General features: G+C 39.8%; 1 protein-coding gene across 1 annotated transcript in view; it reads right to left on the bottom strand.

Moving 5' to 3' along the window:
• LOC134588810 (organic solute transporter subunit alpha-like) overlaps nt 1–24818 on the bottom strand; it is a 62057-nt gene that overhangs the window by 12587 nt on the left and 24652 nt on the right. The window contains exons 2-6 of the mRNA XM_063444295.1: nt 13813–13964; nt 8986–9059; nt 6478–6636; nt 3672–3783; nt 866–1012 (exon numbers count right to left, since the gene is read on the bottom strand). Of these exons, the coding sequence (XP_063300365.1) occupies nt 866–1012; nt 3672–3783; nt 6478–6636; nt 8986–9059; nt 13813–13964 (644 nt within the window). The remainder of the gene's footprint in view (nt 1–865; nt 1013–3671; nt 3784–6477; nt 6637–8985; nt 9060–13812; nt 13965–24818) is intronic.

The following is a 24818-nucleotide window of genomic DNA, read 5'->3' on the forward strand; positions in this document are numbered from 1 at the left end:
ATGGAAAATGCCTTTATGTTGAATAAATGCAGCATGGTACTTTGTTAAATGCCTTTATTCAGGAGTAAAATGTACCCCAAATGCAGTATTTGCATTTAGCATGTCTCTTTAGACCATTTGCACTAGTGTCCAGGAATTTCTAGTTACACATATTCAATTCACATCCCTGCTCTCTAGAGCTGTGCTGTTCGTTTGGGGCTCATAATAAAAAACTTCTAAGTGAAATATTTGAAAATAGCACCCTGGTCTCCTACAGGAAGATTTTTGTCTGTCTAAAGAAAAAAATCAAAAGCATGTAAAACAAGCAAATCAGAGCTTCCATAATAGTTTTCTGTATTTTGAAATTGAGGTGTAGTATTATCCAGAATTAAGATCTGTATTTAATATTTTTGGATAAGCCTTGAAAATGATTTCTTTCAAAATAATAAAATATAAAAACAATATAACATATGTAATACAAAATTTGTCAATGTATCAATAATATTACAATATTCAAATATTTTTCTAAATATTAAATCATTTTAAACATTTATCCTAAAGAAAATCATTTGAAAAGCGTATTCAAAAATATTTAAATTGAGGTCTATATTTCAAAACAATTTCACAATTTAATTGATTATTTTATGTTGAAAATCTAAGCATTATTTTTATTAAGTATTTACTAACTTGGATTCATTCTTTGTAACATTGCAAATGGATACTGCAGGTTAAGAAAACATTTCCAGCTATTGAAGTCATTGGCTGGAAAAGCTAATTGGTGCCTGATAAAATGGGCTGAGTGAATTGAGATGATTCTTTGCATAATTGCATTTGTTTATAGATTGTATAATGGCTATACATGTAAACACACAGTGTAGTTTCTTACCTGGTATACTGCAAATTTAGGAATAATGTTCCTGTCCGCTAAGGAAGGTCTGACCAGATTAAACATGATTCCAACAGCCCAAAGTGCTGTGATTGTGATGATAGCAAGAATGATGTTAATATACATTGTAGCTCCATCAATTGATGACTGAAAGAAAACAGAACATTTGAATTTGTAGAGGAAATGTTTATTGATGATTCTAGAACATTAATAAAATGGGCCTTTACATATGAAATCATTTTGAAATGCAAGTCTCAAAATGACATAAAACTAATTTAGCTTCCTAATGTCATTATGTCAGCCATACTAAAATTGCCTTCTGTGACTATATTTTGGGGTAAAATGAAAGAACAAGAAGGAATAATAAACCACAGTAATAACCATACCGACCAAGTGCTCAACATTGCAGAGAGGCAGATTTATTGGATAAGCAGTGACATTTCGTCTCTTTGTAAACCAAACTCCACTATTCAAAAATCTGTCTCGGTTCCGACTCGATGTGTCTGGTTGGTTTTTTTTGGTGTAAATTCTTTATTTTCAAATTTTATCAATGGTAATTGTGGGGTACAGAATGAAAAATATGGAGTGGGTACAAGTCTTTTTATAGTCAGATAGAATTTTTCAACAATTACGTTAACAGTGGTGGTATTCAGACAACAATCTCTAGTTGATTTTGTTGTGGTGGGTAGTATCCCCATGGGATCTTTGGCATACGACTTGTCTCATCTAAAGGTGTAGGAGGGTCTCCCTAAGTTATGTGAGTTGTCATTGCGTTCAGGTGGTAATTGTGATGCAGTCTGGGGTATTGGGTTCATATCAGTTGAGTGTTGGTGGAGTGGGGGTGGGGATGGGAAAATTGACTTTGGCCTCCCTGTGGAGTTGTCTTCAGGGGAGGGTGGTGTGTCCTGGCTATTTTCAGGGCAGTTCCTGCCCTCGATCCATGTGGGCAGTAATTCATGGCAATTGTATGGGTTGTAGCGTGTTGGGTGTGGGTGTTGTGTATTATTGTTCTTGCACCTCCGATTAGGGGTCGTTATTTAGTCAATGTTCCTCTGGGAGGTTGTGTGCTCATTGGGTAAGGTTTCTGTCTTAAAGTGGGATTGGTAGGTGTGTGATTTGGGTGGGGGGGTTGGTGTTTGGCATAGGGGAGGGAATTGGAGGGTGGGGCATATCGGGGAGCAGGGAAGGAGGTAGTATTGGGGGGGGGTCAGCAACGGGGTGTTTCCCGGTTGGCGTTCAGTCGCCTCCGGCACCCCTCTCAAGTGACGGGCTGTTGACCCAGGATCCATGGGTCCCAGACTTTGTGGAAGTTATGTGTCATGTAGTAGGGCTGATAGTTTATCCATCTCCATGGTTTCTCTTGCCTTACAGAGCATGTTCATTAGTAGAGGTGTGGATTGGTTGCCCCATTGTTCCGCAATCGTTCTCCTGGTGGCCAGTGCTATTTTTACCACCAGTTTGTTTTTTGCTCTGGTAAGGGGGGCATAGGGTTTGAATAGTAGCCAGGTCCACGGATCTGTGGGTATGTCTGTATGTAAGATTCTGGAGGTGAGGTCGGAGACTTCAGCCCAAAGTTGGGAGATGCGGGGGCACTCCATTCACAGGTGAATATATGTACCTTTATTTCCGCAGCCCTTCCAGCATGCGTCTGAGTCCGTGCGGCCCATCTGTTTTAGTTTAAGGGGTGTAAAATACCATCAGAGTAGTGTTTTATAAGCTTGCTCCTTGTGATTTACACAGATAGTGAGTGAGGCCGTGGCCACCCAGATGTCACCGTGTCTGGTTGTTTTTCTTCAGCTACTTTGTGTTGAGTAAAAACCTAAAAGCTAACACTAAATAATGGCTAGGCAAAATAGTTAAAGATATTCCTGCTATGTTGTGTTCCAGTTGGTAGACATTAAGCTGATTGGTAGCCATCTAGATGACCAAATTAAGAGCTGAATATCATTGACTCTCTAGCTTGTCTCTCTTCCTAATCCATACTGTTTATAGTCTGCCACTCCGATGACACAGACAAGTAGGTGCTCGAAGTAATGAGGAACCATTCGCTTGAGTGGCAATAGACTGCGGCTATTGGCTGAGACCTCATCAGAGACCTATCACCGCAGCACATTGCTGGTAGAAAAATGGTATGGCTATAGAACAGTGTAATCACCTCCTAAATGGGAACCTTTTTATTTGTTCAGAACCTCAAAAACCCACAGGCAGTGAAGTAAATCATTAATTAGTCCCAGATAAACCAAATGTTATTGCACCTTTATCAAATGTTGAAGATAAGCCATTCTCTAACTGACATTGAATAATTATTTAAAACATTAGCAAACTAATGCTCCTAGAGGATTTGGCTATTTTGTTTTTGTTTATTTTCTTTGTTTTTTTTTAATTGTAGCATAACAGTGTGCTTCTTATTTAACTGCATTAAGAACATGTTAATGTTCTAGTTTTCAGTATACCCTAAATATTAACTTGCAGACCACAAAACCACATCCCTCTAATACTAAAACAGTGTATACCTGATAATAATAATACTAAGCGTAATGATAATACTACTACTATATCATACAACAAGTGGTTCAAAAATAGTGGTCATAGAGTTTCAGATGCAAATGGGTCACATGTAGCCCAGCAAATATATCCAGAGTCCAATGTCTCCTTTGTTACACTCATTACTAAGGAACATTCCCAGATTTACAGACCAGGAACATTAATTCATCTCTGTCATTCAGTACGGCACAGAGGAAAAAAGTAATGGTGGCAAATTTGGCAGTCACTCCTGATCATTACAGTCATTATGTAATATACTCACACTTCCTAAAATAAAGGTTCCATTGGTCCAAAGCACTACTGAGAGAAACATAAGCACAGGCCGCAGGAATGCAAATTGAAAGGTTCCAAGTTTCAGAATAAATAATGTTCGGCTGCAAAATAAAAAAAAATAACTGTGTAAGTGCTTACTAGTTAGACAATTGTGACTTGATAAAATAATTAATATTATTAATAAGATTCGATCTCTGTTTACACGCTGTAAAATATAACTTGCTAGTTCTGAAATGAACGTAGGATATTTTGTTTATTCAGATAGACCTCTGGGGGTAGTTTGCTATAGTGTCAATATCTACACCCCCCTGAACCTATCTGCTGTTTAGGGTATTACAATTCTCACTAGTACTATCCATTCTCAAGTTCTATGTAATTTCACATTAATATGTGTGTGTATTCTTCATCCTGTTACAACTTATTTATTATCCTATAGAATGTAAGCTCGTTTGAGCAGGGTCCTCTTCAACCTATTGTTCCTGTAAGTTTATTTGTAATTGTCCTATTTATAGTTAAATCCCCCTCTCATAATATTGTAAAGCGCTACGGAATCTGTTGGCGCTATATAAATGGCAATAATAAATAAATAATAAATAAATTAAGCGATGTCTAAATAAAATGTTTCATTAATTTTATTTTCTATTTCATTGTTTTTTTTAGACAATTCCTGTAGTGGTGTCCCCTTCTGGTGTACACTCTCTGTTAAAATTCAAAATTAGCAAATCTAATGTTTCATTAAAGGGACACTCCAGGCACCCAGACCACTTCTGCCCATTGGAGTGGTCTGGGTGCCAACTCCCACCACTCTTAACCCTGCAAGGTAATTATTGCAGATTATAAAAACTCAACTCTTAACCCTGCAAGTGTAATTATTGCAGGGTTAAGTCCTCCTCTAGTGGCTGTCTATCAGACAGCCACTAGAGGGACTTCTGTTTTCTTAGAACACGAAAAGTGTTTTAAACTATGCTGGACTTCCTCACGCTATGCTGGAATCCCCATAGGAAAGCATTGAATGGCTGATGTCGGAGTGTGGGCGGATTCAGGTAAGTCACTGAAGGGGTTTTAACCCCTTCAGCAACATAGGATGGGGGGTGGGTGAGGGAGAGGGGCACTGCAGGGTTCTGCAGTGCCAGGATAATGGATATGTTTTCCTGGCATTGGAGAGTCCCTTTAAGTAATAAGCCAGAGATTGCACATGAGACGACTACCAAGGCGGACAGGCATTCAATTGCACCCTGGGCCACTAGCATAGTGATGATTGTGGACTGCTGCCTCAAAGTATGATTCTAAAATATATTAGGTAATAGTATTGTTTTATTCTTTGTGTACTCTAGTCTCTGCAGTGTTAAAGGACCACTATAGTGCCGGGAAAATCTACTAGTTTTCCTGGCACTATAGTGCCCTGAGGGTGCCCCCACCCTCAGGGTCCCCCTACCGCCCGGCTCTGGGATGAGGAAAGGGTTAAAACTTACCTTTATTCCAGCGCCGGAGCTCTCCTCCTCCTCTCCGCCTCCGATTCTCCCTTTCGGCTGAATGCGCATGCACGGCAAGAGCTGCGCACGCATTCAGCCGGTCTCATAGGAAAGCATTTACAATGCTTTCCTATGAACGCTTGCGTGCTCTCACTGATTTTCACAGTGAGAATCACGCAAGCGCCTCTAGCGGCTGTCAGTGAGACAGCCACTAGAGGATTTGGAGGCTGGATTAACCCTATTATAAACATAGCAGTTTCTCTGAAACTGCTATGTTTATAAAAAAAAGGGTTAATCCTAGAGGGACCTGGCACCCAGACCACCTCATTAAGCTGAAGTGGTCTGGGTGCCTAGAGTGGTCCTTTAATATCAATCATTTAATGTTAAATTAAGAAAGGGGATATAGTGTGGTGGACTATTTGTTTGCAGAAAAGATGAATAGTAGCTAGCCCTCTCATGTTTGCACAAAATAGGTATATTCTCTTTAATGCTTATTTCAACTAACAAAGTGCTGTACAGAGCTGTAGGAGACAACATACAGTCACAAAGGACCATAAATTATTTGCTAATAGTTGTCCACCTTAAGCCACCTTGGTCTTCCTAAATATGCAGGATTGTTCAGTACATGTGTCATGATATTAGTTTGATTTTAATTTTACATTATTTTCTTTTTTAATGAAAAGAAATGTTAAGTATGTGCTTTTGAACTATAAATGGTATTTATTTTGAGTCAGTCCCCATACTAAAAAAAAAAATTAATAAAAATGCAACCCAGTCCTCTTCAGTATAGCTTTCACTTTTTGCAGAAAGCATGGCAGCTCCACGGGCTTTCCACAGTAGTAAAAAACGGGCAAAAATAGTGTAAAGCCAAAACGCAAACGCCTTCAGCTGTTATTTGTTGTCACATTAATGGATCATGAATAGTGATGCAAAAAAACATGGCGATAAAGGAAAATGCATGACAGAAAGTATACACAAATGTTCTGTGCGCAAATGCTTCCTTTTTTTTTTTTTTGGTCACTTTTGACCAGTGATGTGTGTTTAATGATAAACCAGAGGACATGGCCGCGGCTACTATATAGGCCACTTAGGCAGTGGACTATGGCTCCAGCTCAAGGGGGGGTGCCAGTGTAGGGCAGAGACTTGACTGGAGTCTGGGTTTGTCTGGTTGACTGGACCACCCAGGCTGACTTAGCAGAGAGTGTTAAAACTGGCCAGGTGGCCCGGCTGCTGTGGCAGGCACTCAGTATAGATGTATGACTACTTCTAACACATCAATTTAAGGAACATCTAGATCCTCTTTGTTTAGTATTTTTGACTCACCTGTTAATGTCTTTACGGGGCAGACAGACACAGCAGCAGCAGCATGGACCTGTGCTCAGCTGCAGTTTTTTCTCTGAAAACATCTTAAGAAATTCTCGTCTACCACCACATTCACTCACCAACATCTGCTGAAACTTGTGTATGAACACGGCAAGGAATCTGTATATTGGGAAAAAGAGTTTATGAGTATAGTATATGTGTATATATATATATATATATATATATATATATATATATATATATATATATATATATATGATAAGGGTACCTGCAGAAATGCAGAGTGAAATTTTAAACACAATGCCTGCGCTCATTTGCATGTCAGGTTTGGAGCTCTGGGATATTTGTGTAAACATGATTTTTTTGAGTTTATGTGCCCAAAGAGGACTTCCAGAAGTGAAACTTGAGATATGTAGGTGATGTACAACAGTATTATCTCTCTCTCTCTCTCTCTCTCTCTCTCTCTCTCTCTCTCTATATATATATATATATAAATGTCAGAGGTAGCTTGCACTCACGGTCTTTCCAAAGATTAAAATGCTATACTTTATTGAAGAACAATTAAAATGCAGATCAACATTTCAGTCCCCGTCCAGGACTTTCATCAAGATCAATAAAGTATTGCATTTTAATCTCTGGAAAGACCGTGAGTGCAAGCTACCTCCTTGGCATTTTTATACTTATTGGCCTTGGCTTATAGGACCCGGCACTATACTAAATTGTTTGGTCAGAGTGCAAGGATCCAGGATCCATTGGAAAAAAAAGATATAAATAAAAACATTTAAAAAAAAAAAAAAAGCGATAGAGATATTTTTTTTTCTCACGGTTCTTCAATGCAAAATAGCATAAACTGCTTTATTCAAAATCAGTCCACCTCTGACACACAGAGCTTTATAAAGGGGAAGTATGATGAAATACAAAATACTTAAATAGGCACCTCATAATACCTGACACCTGTGTACCTTAGCATGCCCACCCCCTTACCAAAGGAAGTAAGGCCAATCTCAGTGAAAAGCAATTTACCTGCCTAAATCAAAAAGGTGAACACCGCCCAACATCCAAAGAAAAAAATATTTTTAAAGTCTGCCCCAAGTGGTGAGTTAAGGAATATGCATGCGGTAAGAAATACAGATACTTAATATAACCAACTCTCATAGTGGACACAATGTTACAATATTATTGCTCAATATTGTGAGGCAACAGAGTATATTATCCAGTGCTGAAGCTTCTAAGAGCAAGAAAACAATGCATTTATATTTTGTGAACAATATTTGAGAGAAATAGGCCTTTTGCGTACATTGAAAAAGTCTTAGATCTTTGAGTTCAGCTCATGAAAAATGCGGGCAATAACAAAAGTGTTGCGTTTACAATTTTGTTCAGTGTATACATTTATATAAATATATACATATAATGATAAATGGTGAGGCTGCACTCTCGGTCTTTTAAAAAATCCTATCTTTATTTATGCAATTAAAATTCAACATTTCAGTCCTCCCAGTGACTTTCTTTAGGAAAAAATGCAGTAAATTTTTATCTATTTTTATCTATTAAAGGCTTGGTTTTGGCACCCGGCAATACAGGGGATTTTCAGCTTGTGAGCAAGGAATTCCTGTGGACTATGTAAGTATGTATGTATCTGTTCTGTTAATAGGCAAAGCATGTTTACAATCCTGCACACAAGGCAATGTTATCTCATAATGAATAGGTAATATTGCATGGATCATCCCTGTGCAGTCTGAGACATGCGTGTCGTGGTCTGTCTGAGATTAGCTGTTATCACAATACTGAGTTGACAACAGCAGAAATAGTTGTCGGTTTTGACCGTGACTTCCAGTAATATCAAGCAGCACTGAGATATGTAGGCTGCTCTTACAATAATGTCCTCTTCTTAACCCCTACACTACTCTAACACACTATGCACTGAGCCCTACACTAACTATAAACTAAATATTATTTCCTACAATATATCTAAACATTAACCCGCTACACTTCACTAAATAATAACCTTTACACCATACTAACACCAACTATTAACCCTGACACTATCCTAACACTAACCACTACACAATTGGCTCAGATAAGACCCATATAGGATGTGGACAGAGTTAGGTTGGTTGGATTTGGAAGATAATATCACTAAAAAAACCTTCATACAGCTGTGAGTTAGAGCTTTCGTTTCAATAAACTCAGACAAATCAAAAGAATATATAATTGATCCAAGCCACTGTCCATAGTTGCTGCGAGGGGATGTATATTTTTGGCCACAAAAGTAGTAATCAGATTATCTCCAGCTGCAAGTCAAAGAACTACTATGACTCCAATCATGAATCAGAACAGTTATTGCTGACCCAAATGAATTTTGTTGATCAGCAGGTAACCCATAATAACTAATGAAGCTCTTCACACTTTTTGTATAATTTCAAATATTTTTCTGGAATTATATTCTAGATTTTATCACTGGTTTTCCAGATAATGGATGATTATATTGCTTAAGGAAGATATACATACACAGATGCAGTGAAGTCAGTGAACATAGTGCTGCGAGGTATCCACATTCCGACGCATGCTGTTATCGCGATAATCTATAAAATAAATTAGAAGGTGTTAAAGAACCTGCATTATGACCTGCAACTTATCAGATTGGCATAGTTAGATAGAACAAGGCTAACAAAACTTTTTTTTATAAAATAGGCAATGATGGTAAATTTCTGATATATAACATTTATATATATATGTTTGTCAGCTCAGCAGAAATCCTTTAACGAATAAAATAATAGAAATTCAAAAGACATATATATATAAAATTCAAAGGCCTCTGCAAAATAAACAATTTCATTTATAGGTATGTGTTTGAGTAAAATGAACTAGTGACTCCTAAATAAAATATTCAGTTTTTGAATATTTATTTGAAGAAAATGAAAATTGGTGAAATTAAAAAGATGCAGCGCTTTCAGGATTCAATTAATGTATATACATGTTTAAACATCAAAATACTAATGTTTTAACTTAAAAAGAGTTCAGAAATCAATATTTAGCTGAATAACCCCGATTTTCAATTACAGCTTTCATGGTTATGGTATGCTCTCCACCAGTCTTTCACATTGCTTTTTGGTGACTTTATGCCTCTCCTGGTTTAAAAAAATGGCCTCTCTTTGTTTCATGGCTTGCAATAATCCATCTAGTTGTCCTCCATCCACACCTTGATTGGCCTGGCTGTGTGGCATGGAGCATTGTCCTTGTGGCGAAACCAACCGCGCCACTGTGAACTGGAGAAGCCTGGTTGCTCGCCTCCTACCTGCTGACTATGGCCCCTGGGGAATTTATACTTTTGGGTGCAATATTTGGGCAGGTTGTATTTTATATTGCTGCTGCTGGCCCTTTAAGAATCATCCGTGGACATATTGGGACTTTTGGGACAATGCCCTTTTAAATCTGTGTCCCCAGGCCTATTTGGGACAAGGCCCCTTTAAGACTGTGTCCCCAGACTTGTTTGGGACACTGCACCTTTAAGACGGTGTCCCCAGTGTCCCCAGACTTGTTTGGGACACTGCTCCTTTAAGACGGTGTCCCCAGACTTTGGAAATAACTTAAATGGCTCTTTCCCTTATGGTTCGGTAATTGGGGTTTACCGAACCATTCACTGCACAGGCGGACAACCCAGAAGTGGAAGTGTGCAGGCAATTTACCTCCCAGGCTGGGAGCCTGCTGTAGGTAAATTGCCGAACGCTGGGTGGCCGCAGTTCGTGCAAACCAACACGTGGCGGCGGCCATCTTTTTTTTATTCAATGCGGTCAGCGGTGTGTGGACCCAAATTCATGGAACTGAAATCGGCTACACAGTTCCGCGAACACCGCTGAGCCTTACCTTCTCCCACAATGATTTTTCAGCCGCAGAGACTAAGTCCCATTCAGTGTGAAATTGACCGACCGCACAGCCCAAATCTATGGAACTGTTTTGGGCAGGAAAATGTGCTTGCGGTCTGTCATATTTACATAAAACTAAAAGGAGAAAAATATATTAAACATATATATTAAACATGGAAGTGTATTACAATAAAAAAAATATTGGATTTGATTAACATACTGTACTTTATTACATATTAAACCATATCAGACAAGTAAAAAATAAATAGTGAGGAAAAAAGTATTTGATCCCCTGCTGATTTTGAATGTTTGCCTCCTGACAATGAAATGATCAGTCTATAATTTTAATGGAAGGTGTATTTTAACAGTGAGAGACCTCACAGTGAGACCCATTTTCAATGCCGTGGCTGAGGGAAGGAGGTTTTCACCCAAGATTGACAGTACATGGCCTCATCCATCAACCCTTTGATGCAGTGCAGCTGTCCTGTCCCCTTAGCAGAAAAACAAAGCATAGTATTTCCACCTCCATGTTTGACGGTGGGTATGGTGTTCTTGGGGTCATAGGTAGCATTCCTCCTCCTCTAAACACATCCAGATGAGTTGATGCCAAAGAGCTCGATTTTGGTCTCATCTGACCACCACACTTTCACCCAGTTCTCCTCTGAATCATTCAAATGTTCATTGGCAAACTTCAGACGGGCCTGTACATGTGCTTTCTTGAGCAGGTGGACCTTGCGGGCGCTGCAGGATTTCAGTCCTTCATGGAGTAGTGTGTTACCAATTGTTTTCTTGGTTACTATGGTTCCAGCTGCCTTGAGATCAATAACAACATCTACCCGTGTAGTTCTGGGCTGATTCGTCACCATTCTCATGATCATTGAAACTCCACGAGGTGAGATCTTGCATGGAGCACCAGAACGAGGGAGAATGACAGTTATTTTGTGTTTCTTCCATTTGCAAATAATCGCACCAACTGTTGTCACCTTCTCACCAAGCTGCTTGGCGATGGTCTTGTAGCCCATTCCAGTCTTTTGTAGGTCTACAATCTTGTCCCTAACATGCTTGGACAGCTCTTTGGTCTTGGCCATGGTGGAGAGTTTGGAATCTGATTGATTGCTTTTGTGGACAGATGCTAGGAGATTAGGAGCACTGCTTTTAAGAGAGTGCTCCTAATCTCAGATCGTTACCTGTATAAAAGACATGGGAGCCAGAAATCTTTCTAATTGATAAGAGATCAAATACTTATTTCACTCATTGACATGCAAATCATTTTATAACTTTTTTGACATGCATTTTTCTGGATTTTTTTTTTAAATTCTGTCTCTTATTGTTAAAATACACTTACCCTTAAAATTATAGACTGATCATTTCTTTGTCAGTGAACAAACGTTCAAAATCAGCAGGTGATCAAATACTCCCCCCCCCCACACACACACTGTATAATGTATGACTTTATTTTATGTAAATATAAAAATACTATTCAAGAAATTAGTTTAAAAATTAGTCTTAATTTATTTTATCCACTTCATTTCAGTTTATCCTAATTTTGCTTTATATATTAATACCAAACCCAGTACACCTAGATTTGATCCTTTTTGCTCTTTTCACTTTTATATATGAATCTGTGGAGAGGAATACTGAAGATCCTCTTAAAGAAGGTATTGGTTGACGCCTTAAAAGGCACCGAAGCTCTTGTGTTTAGACCCTATACCCACAAAAGGATCTATAAATGTAGATATTCCATCACTTACTTCACTATTTGTTTTTACAGTTACACAATAATACACTATTCTGGGATTTCTTTTCCTTTTTTTCTTATGGTTTTAAACCCCATAATATTTTAAGGGTAAGTTTTTTTATTTACACTTTTTAATGCTGCACTTACATTTTAATGTTTAGTTGGTGGGCTATATCACCGAAAACATTGGGTTTTAGTTTTTTGTATTTTGTTTACGTTAGTGGATTTTTTTTGAGTGTCCGCTGAGTGTTTATAGTTGCTTTTCATAGATTTTTCACTTCTAAGCGCCTTCTATATCACACTTGTTACACAATTTACTGTGTATCTGTAGTTTTTACACTGCCCTTAAGTCCTCAGTCCAGTGTCCGTCCCCCAATTATCTTTAAAAAATAATTAAAAAAGGAGTGTACTGCTATATGATATAATTGTACTTGGCCCTTTGGGAATACAACCTTATCTAAGTGAGCATCTAAGCTTAGAATAATTTGTGTTGTTATTTTCTTGTCAAAATCGGACTAGGTATGCCTACCTACTTCTAATCATTACTAATATGATACAATTACCACCTGATTGTAACATAGACCATTGAATAGCTTTGGCTTAGTAAAATATGTTAATAATTTTTGTGATGTACTTTGTGACATGTGTACCTTGCATTTCTTCAATAAAAATGTGAAATACATTTTAAAAAATAGATTTTAAAATTAAAGAAAATAAAAATAACATTCTAAGGTTATTCAGTAAAGTTTAAATTGTGGGGTTTCAATGTGAATTAAGAGTGTTATTAAGCAAGTGTAAGAAAGTAAAAAGTTACATCAATTTTCACTGAGGAAATTAAGCACCTATGTGACATTAAAAATCATACTGGTGGATCATTCAATCAGGGTTATTCACTAAACACCAAATTGTAGTGAACTGAAATGAGAATTGTCACATTCTCATTTCAGCTTTTTTTAAAACCATGTACATGTGTAATTTTGTACTATGTATGTATTAATCTATCTATCTATCTATCTATATATATATATATATATATATATATATAAATAAATTTAGAATAAAAAAATTATATATATATATATGTATATATACATATATATTTAAATTCTATGTATATATTAATGTAATATGTTTACATAAATAAACAATTGTATTAATTACTATTTGAGGAGCCTGCCTGACAACCCAGGCAGAAAGTCCAGAGAATTTACTTCGCAAGCCCTATATTTCGTAAGCCCTGTAACTTTCCAAGATACCATAAAACCTGTACATAGGGGGTACTGTTATACTCGGGAGACTTTGCCGAATACAAATATTAGTGTTTCAAACAGTAAAACGTATCACGGCGATGATCTTGTAAGTGAAAGTGCCTTTTTTTTTTTCATTTTTCACACACAAGCAGCACTTTCACTGACGATAATTGTTGGGATACGTTTTACTGTTTTGAAACACTAATATTTGTGTTCAGCAATTTTTTTTTCTTTGTCTAAAATGTTGTTACTCTAGTCTACATCATGGTTGTCAAGTTGAAAGTCAACTACAATTACAACAGTGTTTAGTACATTGTTGACTTGTAAACTTCTTGTTGGCATGCTTTTAAAACTTTCTAATTAACAGAAATCTAAAAGAACTATGCCAATTTAGCATGGATGATTCATGGTTCTTTTTTTGTCTTTAAAATGCCCTGCTTTTCCACCCATGCCCAAATATTGTTAAATGTTTTTGGTTACTTACTGGTGCTCCTGCATTTATCCAAATCATTATAGATTTTTTTGAGCCAGGTATTTTCTTATACATATAGTATGCTTCTTCTAAGAACACCAGGAATGCGAATATTGTCATTAATGTTATAAGAGAAAATAACAATGCTCCTGTAGTGTCAAGATCTAGATATAGAAAAAAGGAAAAAAATAATAAATTTATGCATTTATATACAGTCTGGATATAAATTTGATATCTTGCTATATATCTAAATAAGGATTTTCTATGAAGAATGTCACATTAAATGCAAACTATTCTACCATTTGTTACTTTTTCATAATGATAGAATACTGTGGAATACTTTGGCACATCATAAATAAAACTACACACACACACACACACACATATATATATATATATATATATATATATACACACATATATACACACACACACACACACACCCACTCACTACTAAACAGCATTTAAAAAAAAACACCTGTCAAATAATGGGGATTTAATTACAGTATATGATGCAATGCAAAAGCCTACCACAGCGCCAATGAACCCCAATTTTGTCAGGCCCTATCATAGTAACCGAATGTCTGCTTTTATCAGATTAATTCATTTTTTTGAAAAACCATCCTCCTGCAGTGCAAGGTTAAATAGGGCCCTGGAATGAGGCATCAGTGACAGGGTGAGGTGCAAAGGAACAGCTCCAAATACCTGAACATGCATACATTATTGGTGCATTATTGAAATATACTACGTGACAGGTTATGTGTCCTCGATAAAGGTGAGAGTCCACCTTAATGTTTAAAGGTGAGGTGGAGGTGATTGTTTTAGTACACTAAGCCGCGCAATTGGAGTTACCTCTGTTTTGTAGTATATCATGCCTAGCCTAGGGTAGTTTGGAGATTAACTATTAAGAGCTGGGAAGTAAGCAGTGAAGGACATCACTTGGATGTGTGATCATTGTAGGATAAGTGCAATGGTGAGTAAGGGTCTTATCACTGGAGGTGGAAGATACCCTTGTGAATTTATATTGTGCAATTGGAGTCATCCGTTTATTTACAGCATATTGGAGCACAGAGCGAAAGAATCTACTATGATCATAAGTGTTTTATATTGAGCAGGGCCGTCTTTACCGCGGGGCAAACGGGGCAGTTGCCCCGGGCCCAGTTACTCCTGGGGGGCTCGAAGCAGCTGCACTGTGGGCCCCGCTGGCCTCAAGCATTTCTCCCACCGCTGCGCACTAAGGAGGCCCACTGGGTGGCCCATGCACTAAGGGCCACCCGGTTGGCTTCTGTCAGCAGGGGCCCGGTTCTGCGCTCTGGCGCTTTAAGAGCGCGACTGGGCCCTCTTGCTTTTCGGCAGCCGGCTGGGAGGAAGTGACGCCTGTGGCAGTCACTTCCTCCAATAATGAGAGGAGCGCGCGGGAGGGGAAAGAGGCAGAGCGGTGGGGGTCTGGGCCGAGCTAGCCAGACCCCAACTCCCAGCACCTTCAGCCACAAGTGGGAAAGCCACCCTCCAAGGTAGGAAGGGTGGGTTTAATAGTGTAAATGTTGTGTGTGTATCTGTGAATGTGTCAGTATGTCTGTCAGTATATGTGTGCCAGCATGTTTGTTAGTGTATGTGTCACTGTGTGTCCATATGTATGTCAGTGTGTGCATGTCTGTATCAGTATGACTCTTTGTATCAGTATGTTGGTGTGTGTGTTGGTGAATGTGTCAGCATGTCTGTCAGTTTATGTGTCTGTGTAAGTATGTCTATCAGTGTATGTTTGTGTGTCAGTTTGTCTGTCTCTATGTGTCTGTATCTATGTGTGTGTGTATCTATAGGTTGTCATTGTGTGTATCTGTGTGTGTGTCAGTGTGTATATATATATGTGTGTGTATCTGTATGAAGTGTGTGTGTGTATCTGCAAGTGTGTCAGGTGTGTATATGTGTGTCTGTGTAACTGCATGTGTGTCAGTGTTTGTATCTTTGTGTATGTCAGGATGTGTGTCTGTATGTGTGTCAGTGTGTAGCTGTATGTTGTCTTTGTGTGTTTCAGTGTATCTGTACGTTCTCAGTATGTGTGTCAGGTTGTGTATTTGTGTGTCAGGTTGTGTGCATATCTACGTGTGTGTTTGTGTGTGTATTTGTGCATACATCTCAACATTCACACGCTAACACTACACACAAATATACCCCTGCATTCAAGCTTCAGCACAACATACAAATACACGTCTGTGTTAAACACCAACATTATATGTATACACACCCCTGCATTCAAAAACCAACACTACACATAAATGCAAAAACATTGGCCCCTGATGGATTAAATGAGGGTTTCACATTCACCCCTTTTATTGAGTAATCGGATCACCATGACTTTAATCTGTATATATGTGTATATGTATATGTATATTATTAGTTCTCTTCATTATATTCTTTTCTCCAAATACTTTTTATTTGATTTTAACTATTATTTGTCCATTTAGACCTATGGTCTCTCCATTTTTCTCATTTTCGGATACTTAACCCAAAACACGGTGGTCTGTGTTATTATTTTTCTACAACCTTATACTCACGGCTCTCTATAATATTCTTTAGGGTTCATAATAATACATCTGCTGTTCTTTTTAGTAGCAGCACATGTACTTACAACTATAATATAATTTTACCTAGCTGGTATAGCTGGTTTAATATTCCCTCTTTACATAGTGCTAATATGCCCTTGTCTAAGGCTACCTAGTGTTTATTGACACAGAGGCACTCTTCTTTGATGATTTAGCCTCTTGAGTGAGGTATGTCTAGGGTTAACTGCAAGTCCCTATGTGATGTCATACTGGAGAACACGAGAAGGGGCGTGGTTTATTTCGAGCCCGTCTTTGGGCGCGAAAGTTCCCTCACACACCCCTTCTCCCATTGGTGCACCGACGGTATAAAGAAACCGTCGGTGCCATCGGACAGCTGTATAGCCTCGGAAGAAGGCACTGTGTCTAGCGCCGAAACACGTGTCAGGCAGACAGTTAGTCAGGGGACTTAGCCACTCGTGCATCGTTCTATTTTCTCACAACAAGCTGTCAGTTAGATAGATTTGGTAGCTTCTCTGGTTCGTTCATTAGCATTGTTGCCAGCCCACTTGCTAACTTGGGGGTTCAGTCTGGGTATCGAGTGAAGCTGTAAAAGGTGGTGGTTATATGAGCATTTTTGTCAGGGATTTCGTTCCTCCATGATTCTCCCCCTTTCCACCTGAATATTCTACAGTAGCTCCTACTGCACCAGACCAGATCCTCCTGGTTATTTCATAGACTGCAACAGTAACAGTTTAATCACTGTATATTCTTTGTAGCTACATTGTAGCAATTTTCCAGGTTATCCATACTCTATGCTCGCGGTGTTATTTATATATATATATACTGCAATAGTCCTATTAGATCCTGCAAGTATTTATTAAGAGATCGTAAGGCACTGACAATTTGATGGGATTTATTCCCCATCCCTTTCTAATCAGTAGCAGTATATCTGAACGATTTTAGCACCTATATGGGATTTTCCTTATTTTGAAGACCCTATTGTTTTGCTTATTTGGAAGCATCTTCATAAGGTTTATATCCCATGTAAGAAGCTAGATTCTACTTCCCCTGACTTTATCATCATTTTTTACTGTATTTTTGTTTTTTGAGGACTTTATTTTATTATTGAGTTATTAAAAGCTAAGTTTTAATATATACATATCCACAAGGGGGCGACCTACTTCACTCAGACCTTTTGGGTTTGTTTCTCCTTTCCTGTTCCATTAAAGTGAGGGTTATCCCCTATCCTGGCCGCCCCTGGCACACATCAAGCTAATCCCCTTTGGGGTATTTAGCTTTTCTTCCTACACATAAATGCATGCTTACATTCAAACGCCAACACCACATACAAACATATTCCATTCAAAAACCTGTTTACATTGATACACACAAAAACTGCTTAGGGCTAAATAAAAACCTGCAAACATGGGTAAATGGTAGAGCCCCAGCTGTCAAGGCATTGCTGGAGTCGCATGACAGATGGGGATCATCCTTGCAGTAGGGAGGCCCAAAAAAATATTCTTGCACCTCTCTACTTTAGGTAGCCACTGCGTTAAGGGTGATAACGTGTTTGCACGCCTGGGGAGGGGTACAGGGTCCAGGGGGCCCAAGCAAATGCTTTGCCCAGAGTCCAATCAATATTAAAGACGGCACTGATATTGAGAGGTGTGTCATAGATTATGAACTTAGCCTATCCTGGAAGGTGAAGGGAGGGGATCATGCTCTACTTCATTATGTCACAGTACATGTTGGCAATCATGGTTCCATCAATAAACTGTAGCTCCCCATTGCCGGAAGCACCTATGCAGGCCCCGACCATGGCACTCCCACTACTGTAGGCAAGACACACATTTGTCTTCGTACTCCTCACCTGGTTACCGCCACACACACTTGTCACCATCTGAACCAAATAAGTTTATCTTGGTCTCATCAGACCACAGGACATGGTTCTAGTAAGCCATGTCCTTAGTCTGCTTGTCTTCAGCAAACTGTTTGCGGGTTTTCTTGTGCATCATCTTAAGAAGAGGCTTCCTTCTGGGACGTCAGCCATGCAGACCAATTTAATGCAGTGTGCGGCGTATGGTCTGAGCACTGACAGAATGACCAACTACCCCTTCTACTTCTGCAGCAATGCTGGCAGCACACTATGTCTATTTCCCAAAGACAACCTAGATATGACACTGAGCACGTGCACTCAACTTCTTTGGTCGACCATGGCGAGGCCTGTTCTAAGTGAACCTGTCCTGTGAAACCGCTGTATGGTCTTGCCCACCGTGCTGCAGCTCAGTTTCAGGGTCTTGGCAATCTTCTTATAGCCTAGGCCATCTTTATGTAGAGCAACAATTCTTTTTTCAGATCCTCAGAGAGTTCTTTGCCATAAGGTGCCATGTTGAACTTCCAGTGACCAGTACGAGAGAGTGTCCAATTTGGACATTTCCACTTAGGGGTTGTGGTGGAACCCGCCTCACCACTGGGCATCGGAGAGGCCTGACTGCCCGCCTCCTACCTGCTGACTATGGCCCCTGGTAAAGTTGTACCTTTGAATGCAATATTTGGGCATATTGTATTTTATTGTGCGACTACTGGCCCTTTAAGCCCAGTGAATGGACTTTCATTGTACTGTGCTGGCCTTTTAAAAACAGTGTATGGACATACTGAAACTTTTTGGACACTTCCTCTTCCATTGTTCTCCAGCAGGGTGTTGTCCCAGGGACACTACCAGACCAGTGGGAACTGGTTTGGGCAGGAAAAGCTATGCTTGCAAGTGAAAACAAAGGACTTCGACCTAACCGTTAAACCCCTGAACCTATTCAAGTGAATTTTGGATATGTTTGTCCCCGGGTTATACTGGTTAAAATAATATAAGTTTTATGTATGTACGATGTTAACTCGCAAAGTTATAAAAATGTATAAAAAGTGTAACTTTTCAGCTTGGAGATAATTGAGTAGATACAGTAATTGACTCAATTATCTCTTAAGCTGAGGGGAGGAATATGCTGGGTGTGTTTCTATTGTCCCATTGTGCCTGATTGGCTGCTGTACTTGCATTGTATGTGTTGTAATGTGTTTATTGGTTGTTCAGCAAAACCCTTTGGGCAGTACTATGTTTTGTGGATTGTGAATAAAAGAGGCTGTATGTGCCAGTACAGTCAGTTCCTGCTTAACCCTCAAAGTAAAGTGTCGTCTCATTATTGGGGGAGGATTTATTGTATGCTGTTCCAGTTTGACTGCTAGGAGTGTAAACCTATTTGCAGGGTTTTTCCTATTCAGCTGTGTACAGTATTCATATGCTGGAAAGTACTCATATGCTTCTCCGGTTCAGTGATTGTGGTGTCTGCCAGAGTGCTTGCAGTCCTCAGGAAACGCTAGGAGCATCCTTTAACGGAGGTACCCAGACGGGGTGCCCGTCGATCCGTTACAGGGGTGTACTCACTTTTGTTGCCAACGGTTTAGACATTAATGGCTGTGTGTTGAGTGTTTTGAGGGGGCAGCAAATTTACACTGTTATACATGCTGTACACTTACTATTTTACATTGTAGCAGAGTGTCATTTCTTCATTGTTGTCACATGAAAAGATATAATAAAATGTTTACAAAAATGTGAGGGGTGTACTCATTTTTGTGAGATACTGTGTATATTTACAGGATTTTTCTCAGGCTATATAAGTGTATTTATCAAAAGTACATTACTGGGATTACCCATTATTGCAGTTTGCTAGTAGTTGTACAACAATGAAATCTTTTTAGAGACTACTTTTGGGATTTCCTTTTTTTTTTATTGCCCCAGCTGAAAGACTTCTAAAATAAAAATGAATTCCCGATATTTAACAAAAGATCTGACTACATCCGTCTAAATGTATGAAACAGGAAGCATAGAGCAGGATGTGAAAAGTACAATAAAAACAAAAATATTACACAATATATATTACTGGTTATGCATGCACAACCAGTCTTAGGCGCTGTCTTACCTTAACAAATGACTTAACCTTGTGTAGATGCTGCCTTTTCGCTCTGCCCCTCTTTTTCCATGAAGTCCTTGGCTTCAATGAGGAAACCTTGGACTGGGCACCAGTATTAAAGGACACTGCACTGCCCAAATACAAAATAAATAAAAATCACTGTTTAGTAGATATACCCCAAATGAAAACTAACATGCATTTAATTGTGCATTTTTCATTGGGGTATATCTAAAATCAGCTTGCAAAACCTGTAGATCTCTTGTCTGCTGCTTTTGCAAACCCTCCCCTTCTAACCCAGCCCAGACTTTCTGTGGATGTCCAATCACAGATTTTCCAATACAGCTCTGGACTATTGCTGCCTCTTGATGTCAGCTGCACTAACAAAACCAGGAAGTAGCGTTGAAAGCCAAGGGGGTGTAACCAGGTTTATTTATAAAAGTGTCAATTTGCATTTTTTGTAAAATAAAAAAAAGAGGACACACTTGTCACACATGGAGCTTTTCAGCACGCTAAAGTTGCTTAGGGATCTGGAGTGACCCTTTAAGCTTCGAGTGTCAGGCCCTTAAGCTAAAACGGAAAAGAAAGGAAGAGGAAAGATCGCCTACAGAAAAGAAATCCCATATAGGAAAGGACCTAACCCTGAGTAGTTTAAGAGATAGCAAAAAAAATCCCCAATAGAGGATTAACTGGATACTCCCTGATTATACAGACAAACTTTACTTAGTCTTATTAAAAAAAGTGTGTGTGCTTCCTAATAAGAAATAAATATTATATGCATCCACACCAAAAAAAGAGAAAAAGAGTTTATAAATGTTTCCAATTCATTTAGTATACCAAACATGAAATGAGAATGGAATCCTGTTTACAATAGTTCAGTCTTTATTGGAATTCTCCTTGTCGAGGCATTTAAAATAGGGGTGTCTCTACTAAACATTTTATCTGAGCGGGATCGACATGTATTCAATAGACCATGTTCCCCCGTAATCTATCATTAGAGATGTCCCGAATAGTTCGCTGGCGAACATAGCTTTTTCGCGTTCGCCACGGTGGGCGAACATATGCAATGTTCGGTCCGCCCCCTATTCGTCATCATTAAGTAAACTTTGACCCTGTACCTCACAGTCAGCAGACACATTCCAGCCAATCAGCAGCAGACCCACCCTCCCAGACCCTCCCACCTCCTGGACAGCATCCATTTTAGATTCATTCTGAAGCTGCATTCTTAGTGAGAGGAGGGACAGTGTGCTGCTGCTGATTTAATAGGGAAATCGATAGCTAGGCTAGTGTATTCAGTGTCCACTGCAGTCCTGAAGGACTCATCTGATCTCTGCTGTAAGGACAGCACCCCAAAAAGCCCTTTTTAGGGCTAGAGAATCAGTCTGCTTTTTTTTTCTGTGTAATCTAATTGCAGTTGCCTGCCTGCCAGCGTGTGTGTCAGGCTCACAGCGTATACTGTGCCCACTTGTCCAGTGCCACCACTCATATTTGGTGTCACAATAGCTTGCATTTAAAAAAACAAAACTTTTTTGACTGTAATATAATAGCAGTCAGTTTTCTTCACACGTGTGCGTTTCAGGGCCTGCCAGGGCACAGTGTCACACCAGTGCAACTCATATCTGGTGTAACAGTATTGTACATTAAAAAAAAAAAAAATAGAAATTTGACTGTGAAATAAATGCAGTCAGTTTCCTTCACACGTGTGCATTTCAGGGCCTGCCAGGGCACAGTGTCACACCAGTGCAACTCATATCTGGTGTAACAGTAGTGTACATTAAAAATAAATAAATAGAAATTTGACTGTGAAATAAAAGCAGTCAGTTTCCTTCACACGTGTGCATTTCAGGGCCTGCCAGGGCACAGTGTCACACCAGTGCAACTCATATCTGGTGTAACAGTAGTGTACATTAAAAAAAAAAATAGAAATTTGACTGTGAAATAATAGCAGTCAGTTTCCTTCACACGTGTGCGTTTCAGGGCCTGCCAGGGCACAGTGTCACACCAGTGCAACTCATATCTGGTGGCACATTAGATTGCATGCGCAGTGCCCCAAATTTGAAGTAGGAGGACCGACCAAGCATCTTTTTCCATCTCCCGGTTCCTAAAATCGATGCCATATACACGTCCCATGATAGGGGACGTAACAGGGATTAAACTGATAAGAATAGTACTACTTAACACACCACTCCTATCTGGTGGCACATTAGATTACACGCGCAGTGCCCCAAATTTGGAGTAGGAGGACCAACCAAGCATATTTTTCCATCTCCCGGTTCCTAAAATCAATGCCATATACACGTCCCCCGATAGGACGTAACAGGGAATAAACTGATAAGAATAGTACTACTTAACACACCTTATAATAATGCAGAGAGAGGCAATGCAGAAAGAGGAGTCTGAAGAAGAGGAGTCAGAGAATGAAGGTGGCTTTGAGGAGGTGGAATACCAAACACAGCAGGCGTCCCAGGGGGCTTGTTGTCACCTTTCGGGGACCCTTGGTGTTGTACGTGGCTGGGTGGAGGAAGAGACCTTCAATGACATCAGTGAGGACAAGGAACGGGACATGGCTAGCTTGGTATCCAACTTTGTGCAAATGGGGAGCTTGCGGTTGTGCAAATGGACTGTTGTGGTTGTTTGCGGTGCGTTAAATGGGGAGTTTGGTCTGTCACTGTGAAGCGGGCATAACCCTTACACTACCTGATCGATACAACATCATACCTGATGTTTTAAAGCACGTTATTCCAAACAATTTAGGAATGTTAGGTGATTTATGCCCTTTATGGATTAAAACCAGACTCTGCATCAACTATGTAATTTTCCATGGGAGTTTTGCCATGGATCCCCCTCTGGCATGCCACAGTCCAGGTGTTAGTCCCCTTGAAACAACTTTTCCATCACTATTGTGTTGTGGCCAGAAAGAGTCCCTGTGGGTTTTAAAATTCGCCTGCCTAGTGAAGTCTATGGCGGTTCGCCCGGTTCACGAACATTTGTGGAAATTCGCGTTCGCTGTTCGCGAACGGAAAATGTTATGTTCGCGACATCTCTATCTATCATCCATAATTCAAACTCAAGTGGATATAACTAGATTAATCACTATTTCTGACCATAGGATCTCAACTTGATCCGAATAACATCCTATATATGCTCTTGATATGTCCTCTAAATCCCTTGAGGTAGTCACCATCACTGGGAGCAGAAGGACACTTTACAATGCTTTCTAAATGGTTCCTATGTCTCAGTCACCCTGTGCCCATTATAGGTGCAGGGTGTTTATAATGGGTGTGTATACTGTTAAATGTTTTGTCTGCTCTCCTGTACTGCTGAGGATTGCTACCAACTAGAACCCCTCTTGCTCTGGGATAAGACAATAAAGCTAGGCCTGAGAGCTACAAGTGCCTTTGTAAAGGCAATAGCAAGCACTATAAGCAGAGCTCCAGAGTAATAGGAAGAGGGGAAGATACCCCTCAACGGAAAGCTGTAGAGGAATAGGCAGATGGGATGATACCTGCCTGGAAGGAGAGCTGCAGCCTGGTCAAGTGAAAAACCTCTAGAAGGACCACAGTCAAGCTGGGGCAACTGAGGCAGAAGTGCTTCGGGTTTCCCAGTTCCAGCTAGGGAGTGAGCATGGCGGTGGTACTCAGCTGCGGTACAGGATCTCCATCACAATTTCCCTTTAAATAAATGCCTTTTGGGATTAATGAGTTGCATAGAAAGTAACATCCACTTATATGGAACTGGCTACAATATTTTCCAATTTAGCTTAGAGGGTGTAGTTATAGATTCAGTCTATGTGTGTATGGGTCAGTCTGTGTGTGTGTGGGGGGGGAATCTGTGTGGGGGGGTCAGTCTTTTTGTATGGGTCAGTCTGAGTGTGTATGGGTGTGTGGGGGTCAGTCTGTGTGTGTGGGGATCAGTCTGTGTGTGTGTGTGGGGGGGGGGAGGATTCAGCCTGTTTGTGTGGTGGTCAGTTTGTGTGTATGGGTCATTCTGTGTGGGGTGTGTGTGTGTATGGGTCAGTCTGTGTGTGTGTGTGTGTGTGTGTGTGTATGGGTCAGTCTGTGTGTGGAGGGGTCAATCTGTGTGTGTGTGTGCATGGGGCAGTCTGTGTGTATGGGTCAGTCTGTGTATGAGGAGGATTAGTCTGTGTATGTATGAGTCAGTCTGTGTAGGGAAGCAGTCTGTGTGTGTGTATGGGTCAGTCTGTGCGTGGGGGCAGTGTGTTTGTGTGTATGGTCAGTCTGTGTATGTGTATGGGTCAGTCTCTGTAAGTGCTTGAGCTCCAAGAGAGATACCTCTCATCTCATGACCTCCCCTGTACCTGATGGATAGGCAGCCTTCTCAACCACCACGGATCTTATTGTGCCACCCCCTCCCTGCAAGGTAAGATGAGGGAAAATGGAATATTCTTTTTTTATTTTTTTTTAAACAATTATTAAAGTAAAAATTGTAAAGCTCTTCCCTATCCCACTCGCTACACCCCCTGAACACAGTACACCCTTACAGACAATGAACCCCCTGC

Source organism: Pelobates fuscus, chromosome 1 (genome assembly GCF_036172605.1).
Source record: "Pelobates fuscus isolate aPelFus1 chromosome 1, aPelFus1.pri, whole genome shotgun sequence".
NCBI lineage: Eukaryota > Metazoa > Chordata > Amphibia > Anura > Pelobatidae > Pelobates > Pelobates fuscus.